This window comes from Bison bison, unplaced genomic scaffold (genome assembly GCF_000754665.1).
Source record: "Bison bison bison isolate TAMUID 2011002044 unplaced genomic scaffold, Bison_UMD1.0 scf7180017864456, whole genome shotgun sequence".
Classification (NCBI taxonomy): Eukaryota; Metazoa; Chordata; class Mammalia; order Artiodactyla; family Bovidae; genus Bison; species Bison bison.
The window spans coordinates 12,473,014-12,484,301 of NW_011495018.1; the positions used below are offsets into that span (position 1 = coordinate 12,473,014).

General features: G+C 39.4%; 1 protein-coding gene across 1 annotated transcript in view; it reads left to right on the forward strand.

Annotated features, from left to right (window-relative positions):
- The window catches only part of CACUL1 (CDK2-associated, cullin domain 1), a 69,936-nt gene that overhangs the window by 20,447 nt on the left and 38,201 nt on the right, over positions 1–11,288 (forward strand). Inside the window, exons 2-3 of the mRNA XM_010859270.1 lie at positions 1,690–1,816; positions 2,921–3,023. Coding sequence (XP_010857572.1) covers positions 1,690–1,816; positions 2,921–3,023 — 230 coding nt within the window. The remainder of the gene's footprint in view (positions 1–1,689; positions 1,817–2,920; positions 3,024–11,288) is intronic.

Genomic DNA, 11,288 nt, shown 5'->3' on the forward strand with positions numbered 1-11,288 from the left:
ATGTGATTCATTTGTAAATTAGATTTATTTGTCACTGTTTACATTCCATCTTTACTACTACATCCTGGTTGAATTTTTTTTTTCCATACAGTGAATCTACTTTTTATAGAGATTAGATCTCTTGGTTTTGAGAAATGCACGGAGTGGTGTATCCGCCACCACATATCCATACAAAAGAGTCCATTGTCTTAAACATTTCCTCCTGCTTCCCCTTTGTAGACAGTCCCTCTTTCAACCTTCCAGTCTCTGGCAGCTACTGATCCGTTTTCCTCCCTCCAGTTTTGCCTTTATAAATAAGAGAGTCTTACCATATATATATAGCTTTTTTGATCTGATTCTTTCACTTAGCAGAACACATTTAAGATTATTCCATGTTGTGTAAATCACTTGTTAAATCCTCAAGTGTCCTTTAAGTATATTAAAGCCCCCCCCAAAAAGTCAATTGATTTAAAGAAAATATTGAACAAACACAATAGATGTGACACAGAGATATGAGAAATATTTTGAACCTTAGTGAACCTAAAATTGGGAAATGGACAGGTGGCTCAGGCGATAAAGAATCTGCCTGCAATGCAGGAGACCCGGGTTTGACCCCTGGATCCGGAAGATCCCCTGGAGGAGGGGATGGCAACCCACTCCAGTATTCTTGCCTGGAGAATTCCACGGACAGAGGATGCTGGTGGGCTACAGTCCATGGGGTCACAGAGTCCGACATGACTGAGCGACTAACACTAATGTGATAGAAAGATGTCAGATCAAGACTTTGCTTTTCCTGGTACCACTGCCAGGGATTAGCTGTGTCCTCTTGGGGAAATCACCCTTCTGCCCCCAAGTTTCTGATAAACTCAATAGTAAAATGGCTGATCTAGTAGTTGTTCGCTCCTGTAGAGACTCTACGATGCAAGTTACTTTAGGTGCTTCGGGTAGCTCTTCTCACTATTAGCGTTTCATTGCTGTGAAGTCCCCATCGCCCCTGGATTTCACAGTTAGAACAGGCTGTTATGTAAACGCTTTGTTAAACCCATCCTGGAGGAATAAGAGCCAGCCAGCCGTTAGGAATGAGGTAAGCCTTCAATACACGGCTGGAGTTCCTCAATACTTTTCTGTTGGGCTTATCTGAAGGGTGGGATCGCGTGAGCCTGCATCACAGCCATTGTCATGTCCAGGAGCTCCTGGTGGTGCCATAAAATCTTGGCAAGTTTCTAGCACTCTAGCATTTGGAATTTAATCTCCACAGTCATTTCCTTAGGTAGATTTTCCCAGGGGTTTCTGTAAAGATTGATTAGAAGTTAAGTTTCCTAGAACTTTATTGCGATTCCTGAATAGGCCATCTTGTCGCATCATGGACAATGTGTATTTGAAGGTCAGTGCATGTTAGGAATGCTTCAGTCATCACAGAAAACTGCAAAGGGAACCAGAGAGAATTGCTTGTTTTGTTATTTTTAATGATAGGTAGATTTATGGTAATTTTTTTTCTCTTTTGTATAGTAATTTTTAAAATCATAATTAATGGCTGCTTAAATTCCCTGATCAGACTGGGCTTTTTGAAATTGGAAGTGAAATAATAATTGAGTTGTATTTAGGTGATAGATTGTCAATGTAAAATTAGAGGAATTTGAAAAACTGCTATGGTTTGTGTTTATTTTATATGTGGCACATAGTAATATTCATCTTACTTTTTACTTTTAGTAATGAATGTTATAACTATTGAAGATTATAAGAGCACATACTGGCCAAAATTGGATGGTGCCATAGATCAGCTTTTAACTCAGAGTCCTGGTGACTATATCCCCATATCCTATGAACAGATATACAGGTAAGTCAAGATTTTATTTGCTTGGATTTTAGAGGGTATATTGAGGTTCACAGCAAGTTGAATTATGGCAGTATGTATGCATATAATGTATGATACATACAGTGAGGCTCTATAAATTATTTATATTACACACTTGTGGATTGGGGGTTTTATTTGTACTTCTTACTTCACAATTGGTTTTCAAATCAAGGTATTGTTAACCCTACCTCAGCCTGCCACCCCCACCAACACAATGCAGAAATTATAGAGGTCAGTGAAAAAGGCAAAAAAAAAAAAAAAAATTGTCCTTTCAGTGTCATGGGGAGGTGCTAGCTTGTTCCGTTGATGTTTATGATACACAAGTTTACCTATCTTTGGTGATTTTGTTTCCCAGCTCCTGGTAGGTGAAAGTAGCCACATTAGTGAGGACTGGGGTGGGATGTCAGATCAGCCCAGTCACAAGAGGAGGCAGTGACAGCTGTGCTGTTCTACACAAGTGAATCACAAAGACATTACATTGCAAACACTTTTGTGAGTTAGAAACTTCGGCTGTGCATCACTCTCTCTCTTCCTTATTTTAACGTTCATTAATGGGACTTCCCTATTAGCTCAGACAGTAAAGCGTCTGGCTACAATTTGGAAGACCTGGGTTAGATCCTTGGATCGGGAAGATCTGCTGGAGAAGGAAATGACAACCCACTCCAGTATTCATGCCTGGAAGATCCCATGGACCGAGGAGCCTTGTAGGCTGCAGTCCATGGGGTTGCAAAGAGTCGGACACGACTGAGCAACTTCACTTTCACTTTCAGTTTTCAGTGTCAAAGAGAGAAGCTGACTTTTAAGTAGTTCCCATAGTCAAATTCAGATTATTACCCAGTATTAGGTTATCTAGTTCTGATAAAATAGTTAATAGGATCCTCAGAAAGATTCTTTGTAGCTGGCAGTGCTGGCTCTTCCGTCTGAACACTGATTGGGGCAGGGTACATTTTTGTTTAAGAGTTGCAGTTGGTTACTTTGTTAGGCCCGAATTAATTCACCAGTGGTTATATATTGAGGGTATGCCTTTACCTTGGGCTGAGTTAAGTGCGTCATTGTTGATTTTTCTGTCTGCCCTCCTCCCCACAGTTGTGTGTATAAATGCGTGTGCCAGCAGCACTCGGAGCAGATGTACAGTGATCTGATTAAAAAGATAACTAACCACTTAGAACGAGTCTCAAAGGAGCTGCAGGTAAAGAACTGATTGTATCGATTTTTGCTTCTTCAAATTGTCTCGTCTTGGGAATAGATTAATTTGGAAATTTAACATAAACTGTGGACATTTTTAGATTATGTGTATTTCCGACCTTAATTCCATTTATTAACCATGTCAGCATTTCTTTTCTTTAAAACCTTATTTGTTCTGTTAACCTCAGTCTTTGGTGACTTTTGTATTATGAACCTGTGTATTTTAATTTTTTCTGAACTTTTTTTTTATTGTTATCTTTGAAGCGTTATTTGTCTACCAGTTTCTAATATTTGCTAATATTAACAACTGAAGTTAGCATTTTATTGGTCAGCTCTACAGACGAACATCATCCCAGCTGTGAAATCTGGGGCAAGTTGCAGAAATATTTTGTTTAAGGAGGCACTTGGCTTCTTGATGGCTTGCTGGCCCTCCCCGCCTCAGTAAAGTTTCCAGTGCTTGAAGGTCACGTACTATCTTTATTCCAGGGCCAGCTCACATTTTAGTTGCAGTGTAGAAATTGCAGGATGTGTAGAAGAGTCACGCAGCAGTAGATCACCGAGGTCCCCCCTCAGTCAGGATGTGCTTCAGCAATTCTGAAATACCCAGTTTCCAGCAAGTGCTGGGTTGCTATTTGGATACGGTTCCTCGCTTCCCTTGTGGTCTGAGGTGTCTTAGTTTTTGTTTACCCCAAACAGTTGTTGTACTAAGTAAAAGTAGCTTCTTAAAAAAAATTATAGTCAGAGTTGTATTTATCATAGCCAGATATATATTTTTCCTTTTGTTGGTATAAATTGTTTTTGTCATCTTTTTTGCCATTAAATACAAAATCTGTCTTTTTTGTCTTTTTAAACTTTTTATTTTGTATTGGGATATAGTTGATTAGCAAACAGTGTTGTGATAATTTCGGTTGAACAGCGAAGGGCCTCAGCCATACATACACGTGTAAATACAAAATTTTTATCCATTTAACAAATATATTTAGTACTGGGCATTGTATATGAATTACAGGTAAAACTTAAGACCTGTGCATTGTGGCTTTGAATGGTTTGCTTAATAATTCTTGACTCTACCCTCTCTGAATCCCCACGTCCAGTTTATTGCCAAATCCCATTTATGTTCTACTTCTGTCTTGGCTCCTGTCCACTTTCCATCATCCAGTCCAGGCTATGTCTTTTTAGGTGTGTTCTAAAATGCTCCTCTCAGTTGGTGCTTTGCCTCTACTTTTAACACTTCTAACTAGAATCTTGCACTTTAGAGTGACTGTTTCTAAAATACAGCTCTGATAATCATATTCCTGTTAGAATAACATTTAAGCTTCTTAACGGGATTTAGAAAGCCTTTCATTGTCTTGACTCCTGCTTGTTTCTGTAGCCTAATGGCTTTTAGGATGAGATGGTTGGATAGCATCACTGACTCAATGGACATGAGTTTGAGCAAACTCCAGGAGATTGTGAAAGACAGGGAAGCCTGACATGCTGCTGTCCACGGGGTCGCAAAGAGTCATACACGACTTAGCGACTGAACAGCAATAATGGCTTTTCTGTTCCTGAACTTATTTCAGTTCCTTGAACACTTTAGGTACTCTCTCACATCTTGGCTTTTCCCATGTTAAGTTGACTGCCTGAAACATTCTTCCTTTTCCTCTTCCCTCTTATATTTTCAGTCATTGTGAACTTAACGTTCAAGCTGCAGCTCAGACATCGTTTGTTTTGGAAAACATTCTCTGATACCTTGTTCCCCAAGTCTGGGTTTGGGAACCCCTTATCTGTGCTTCTCTAGCACTGAGTATGTCATGGTAGTTCACTGTGTATTGTAATTTCTAGTTTGGCTGTTCCCTCTCCCCACACCCCCTGCCCCAGTAGTGTGTCCTGAGAGAGCAGAGGTGCATGTCTGTCTTCATCATTGTGCGTTAGTACCTTACCCAGTGTCTGATACGCACTAGCCATCACTTACTGAATAAAATGTATAGTGAATGAATGTTTATGAATATTTATTATCTCTTGGGTAATGAAAATTTTTCTAGTAGAAATCTGAGTTTGATCTTGTTTTTAACCTGAAGTCTAGGTGATATTCTGGGTGTAGGATATACCAGAGATTTCATTAGATCAGCAAAAAACTCATCTCAAAAAGGATCATGTTATTAATACTCTTTTGCTATTATTGAAATAATATTAAATAGTCTTCTAAACAGAAAGCAAACCTTTCAGTTCAACTTATAAGGATAAAATATATTACTTGTCTTATAAAAGTCATCTTTGAAATGTGAATTGGAAATTTTATAATACATTTTACACTTATGCTCTGACTTCGAGTGTGTCATTAATTTGACTGATAGAGTTCTGATTTGCCAAAGCTATTTGTCGTATTGCAGTTTCTGCTTGAGTAGATTTTTCTGGTACTTAATTTTGTAAGCACTGTAAGACTTTTCATTCTTACAATTAGAATATTACTGTAAAATATTTTTAAAGGTAGAGGGCCTTGTAGTGTAGTATCATCAAGCTCTATCTAACCGATAGTTTTGGAAGACCACTTGCTACAGTCTCTGGCATAAATTTGCTTGATCAGTTATCGGTATCCCAAAGGTAACCTGTTACTTGCCCAGGATGGACTGTACAGGGACCTAATACCTGGGAGTCACTGAGGTTTGGAGAGTGAGTTTCTGTGGTTTTGGAGACTGATCTCTGACTGTGTGTAGAGCTCCTTTATTCTTTATCACAAATGCACCATAGTTCATTGTCCCTTGCTTTATGGATGTACCTCAGTTTATTTAACCATTTTTTAACCGGTGAATATTTAGGTTGCTTCCAGTCTTTGGCTATTACTAACAGTGGTACAGTGAATAATCGCTCTTGTAAGTTTCATTGTGCTTTGATTTATTGCAGTTAACAGGTGCTACATTTTTTACAAATTGAAGGTGTGTGGCAACCATGTACTGAGCAAGTCTACTGACGTCATTTTTCCAAGGACATCTGTTTGCGTAGTGTCTCTGTGTCACACTTTGGCAATTGTTGCAATATTTCAAGCTTTCTCATTATTATTATATTTGTTATGGTGATTTGTGATGAGTGATATTATTACTTTAGGTTGCTGAAGGTTCAGATGATTAGAATTTTTTAGCAATAAAGCATTTTTTTTAACTAAAGTATGTACATTGATTGGTTTTTTTAAACTAAAGTATGTACATGGATTGGGTTTTTTTAGACATAATGCTATTATACACTTAATAGACTATAGCACTAGAAAAATACGTGTGACTCTATTTTTTGATAACTGCTTTATTGTGGTGGTCTGCAGTGGAACCTGTAGTATCTCTGAGGTCTGCCTGCCATCTCATGTACTTGGTGCATATTTTGTGATTCACAAAAGTTGTGCCAAGTTACGTGCCCCCACTGGTTCGGTGTGTACCAGAATGCCTGTTTTCTCTACCATTACTAATATGGCATGTTAGGTAACTAAAGAATTTTTGCTTTGTATTAATATAGGCATAATTCTTATAAAAATTAAAATGTAGTCAGGGGTGATAGCTCTTGTGAGCTAGTATTAGGTGATAGCTAAAATTTTAAAAGCTATATTGATAAATATGCAGATAGTATACTATGTAAAACCAGGGAACTTAGTTTATTTTTAGAATCAATACATATCCTACTTTGAGTTCAGCGGCATGGGACTATGAAAAATCTTGTTTCGAAATGATCTCTGTTGTAAAATTCTTAAGTCAAACCATTATTAATAGCAGGATGAAGTGGATAAAAATATGGGGACCTGGGCTCTGGTCTCAACTCTTGCCCCTCAGCAGGTATTTGCCTCTTGATTAAGCATGCTGATATCATCTTGCAAATTTTCTCATTCTTAAAATGAAGTGGCTTTACCGAAATATCTGGTTCCTTTACTCTCAGGTCTAAGATATTTTTTCTTTGCTTGCTTCTCGGCCAGTGCTGCTTCATTCTTTTCTCAGGCTTAAACTCATTAGTGTCCACCTGTGTAAAATCTTCCTCACACCCTCGCATTTCCCTCAGACAAACAGAACGCCAGTGGAACTTTTTCTTCTGTGTACCCATAGCATCTTGGCAATAACAACTCTGTATTGTTCCTGCGTCCACGTCTGGACACCTGACAGCTCCTTCTTCCTTAGAAGGCAGGGACTCTGTCTTGTTTGTCTTTTTATCCGTAGTGCCTGGCACAGTTACAGCTCACCAAATGTTTGTCAAGTAAATGTTCGGCATCAGATTTGACCAGTGGGAAGAGTAGCATAATTAGTGACCACTAATCTTTATGTCTCTGGATGCCTGTTGTTGGTCAGTCTCTTAAGTCGTGTCCAGCTCTTTGTGACCTCATGGACTATAGCCTACCAGGCTCCTCTGTCCATGAGCTTTCCCAGGCAAGAACACTGGAGTGGGTTGCCTTTTACTTCTCCAGGGGATCTTCCCAGACCAGAGATCAAACCCACGTCTCCTGCGTTGGCAGGTGGATTCTCTACCACTGAGCCATCTGGAAAGTCCTAACTAGTTGTGTAGGCATTTTATTAATTCAGTTTTCACTTAATCCAGTATATCAATTTATTCAGTGTTGCAGGTGTGTGGCATAATCGTGATGCAATCTCTACTTTATAGAGACCTTAAGGACAGTTTTCATTTGGGACAGAACATGAGTGTATGCTCAGGTCCCTTGAGCCAGAAGAGTTCCGTTTGGGTGGAATGTTTTGTTTGCAGCTCTGAGTGTAGTAATGAAATGCTGTTATGAGCTAAAACAGGAGTGTGATATGAGGTGCATTTGGCAGATAATCAGAAATTTGGTGTTTGGATTAATATAATCAGTGAGTTGGACCTTTAGGGCATCAACCTCTTATCTTTCAAGAGCATCTTAAAATAACTACTGGTGTGTGTATGTTTACACTGTCAGAATGATTTATTTATTTCTATCAAAAGCCATATTGTATTGAAGGGACTGAAGAGTATATGAAATAATGTTTCATGTTGCCCAGTTATTGACTTAAAAACTATAGAATATTGGTTTTAGATATTTTAAAAGATTCTTTTAATTTGTCAAACCTAAATGTTTTAATATAACAGCATAATCTGACTTGCTTGTTCTTGAAAAAATGTATTTTTGAACAATGACTTGACCACTTTGGTAAGTTAAAAACTTTTTTGTTGTTAAATTTATTAAATCACTTTCATAGCTAAACCGACTTAGTGTTCTACTTACTATTGTATTTTTCTTATGTATGTATCTATACTTCTTTTTTTTTTTTTTTAAACTACCAGATTGTTTGAACTGTGACCTATTTTGCATGTTTTTTTTTTTTTTAAAGTCGTTCTCCCGGACTTGTGCTTCACTCCTCTGTTCTTTAAATATGGGGATGAACATCTCTATTCTGTTTTTTTCCCCCTATGTCTCCAAAGCCTCAAAATGTGAATTTACAGTTCTGATTTTTTGATATACCAAAATTGGTTTATTAGTTTAGTAAATGATATTCTTTCTGGTTAGTTTTAGAAAATTCTATTGAAACTTGTGGCAATCATTATACTTTAGGTGATGGCTCAAACCAGCTTTTCCAAATGCCCATTAGACATTTCAACTTGTATTTCTCCTTTTGGATACTCCATATTCATGTATAAATTGAAATTCCTCTTCTCTCAAATCAGTTTTACTCTCAGGCTTGTTATTTCACGTTCACCTTTGACTCCTTTTTTCTCCCTTATCTCTTATTTCCAGGTGCTAGTCAAGGTTGATAGAATACAATAATTTGATTTGTTTCTGTCCCCTTTTATTCCCACTGCTGTCATCTTTTTCCTTGTCATTGCTGGCTAGTGCCTACTGTAGTGCAGGAGTCTCCTAACTGGTCTTCCTTTGTTCAGTCAGTTTTTATTTTTTTGGGGACTGACTAATCTTGATACTGAAGCTGAAGCTCCAATACTTTGGCCATCTGATACAAAGAACTGACTCATTGGAAAAGACGCTGATGCTGGTAAAGATTGAAGGCAGGAGCAGAAGGGGACGACAGAGGATGAGATGGTTGGATAGCATCACCGACTTGATGGACATGAGTTTGAGCCATCTCCAGGAGTTGGTGATGGACAGGGAAACCTGGCATGCTGCAGTCCATGGGGTCACAAAGAGTCGGACACGACTGAGCATCTGAACTGAACTGAATCTTCTAAAAATGCTAATTTTTGATGGGCGTACTTTCTTATTCAAAAACATCAAAGATTCCCATTTGCTTTTCTTAATCACTGTTGATTTCTTAGCCAGTATAAAGTAACTGAGCTGGTCGGTGGGTTGTAGGGATCCCTAGTGGGGAACCTACTAGAGCTTGCTCTTTCCTATGCTAGTGTGCAGGGTGCTCTGGCAGGTGCAGCCATAGACGTATGATTGATAAGGCTGGGTCATTTAGACCAACTCTACAGCTGAGAGCAGGGATGGGGACTTCCCTGGTGTCCAGTGGTTATGACTCCACCCTTCCACTGCAGGGGTACGAGTTCGATCCCTGGTCAGGGAACTAAGATCCCACATGCTTTGTGGCATGGCCAAAAAACAAAAATGTTTAAAAAAAAAAAAAAAAAAGTCCAAGGAGCTATTTAAAAAGTGAAGAATTATAGGACCAAGATCTGGGAAAAGAAGGAAATCTGGAGACGGGAGACTAGCATTTGAGCCATTTCTCTGCTAGAGGCGCCTGTTTATTTGGGAAGAGTAGTGTCATATGCTGTGCTAAGTCACTTCAGTCGTGTCCGACTCTGTGCGACCCCATAGACAGCAGCCCACCAGGCTCCCCCGTCCCTGGGATTCTCCAGGCAAGAACACTGGAGTGGGTTGCCATTTCCTTCTCCAATGCGTGAAAGTGAAGTTGCTCAGTTGTGTCCGACTCTTCGCGACCCCATGGATTGCAGCCTACCAGGCTCCTCCATCCATGGGATTTCCAGGCTGAGAAATTTTATAAAACTTTGATGGGTTTATGAGGGTAGGGTGATAAAAATTGGGGTTCAGGTCCCACCAAACCTAAAGGATCACATCCCAGGTATACTAAGAATGGTCAGTTAGAGCTGTCATGGTAGCTGGCATTTGATTCCTGATGGAATGGAGATGGTGTGGATTTGCTAGCTCCTCTAGTGGCTTACCAGAAGCAAAAGTAAATTCTGTCTGTAGCAAGATAATTATCCTAGGCATCAAATTGTTTGCATAATTTTTCATAAGCAGTGTCTGATGTTCAGTCAGAAATACCTGGTTATATTAGGAGATGAGGTGATCATGAAACGGAGAGAACCGATGAAATACATTTTTAGCCAAGAATTGGGAGAATTCATCACCAGTAGTTTCTCCTTTTGAGGAAATACTGGAGTGTTCTTCAGATAGAAGGAAAATATCCCTAGATGAAAACTTGGAGAGTCAGTAGGAGTGAAGGAAAACTGAGATATGAATTACATATCTCTGAATATATACAGGTCCCCCAGTCCCTTGTCTGTAATTCCAAAATACAAAAAAAAAACTTTGAAAGTTGATTTTTTCCCCCCTCTTAAATTTGGTGCCAAAACTCATTTGCAGTAAAACTTGGTTAAAACTCATGTGAGGAAGGAACTTAGTGGGAACCTACATATGTTTTCTCCCAGAAATATCAATAGGTTGATATTCCCATTCTCTACTGGATATTTTACAGAGTCTATGGTTTATGTACCATCAGTTCAGTTCAGTTCAGTTGCTCAGTCGTGTCCGACTCTTTGCGACCCCATGAATCACAGCACTCCAGGCCTCCCTGTCCATCACCAACTCCCGGAGTTCACCCAGACTCACGTCCAATGAGTCAGTGATGCGATCCAGCCATCTCATCCTCTGTCGTCCCCTTCTCCCCCTGCCCCCAATCCCTCCCAGCATCAGAGTCTTTTCCAATGAGTCAACTCTTCGCATGAGGTGGCCAAAGTACTGGAGTTTCAGTTTTAACATCATTCCTTCCAAAGAAATCCCAGGGCTGGTCTCCTTCAGAATGGACTGGTTGGATCTCTTTGCAGTCCAAGGGACTCTCGAGAGTCTTCTCCGACACCACAGTTCAAAAGCATCAATTCTTAGGCGCTCAGCCTTCTTCACAGTCCAACTCTCACATCCATACATGACCACAGGAAAAACCATAGCCTTGACTAGACAGACCTTTGTTGGCAAAGTAATGTCTCTGCTTTTGAATATGCTATCTAGGTTGGTCATAACTTTCCTTCCAAGGAGTAAGTGTCTTAATTTCATGGCTGCAGTCACCATCTGCAGTGATTTTGGAGCCCAAAAAAA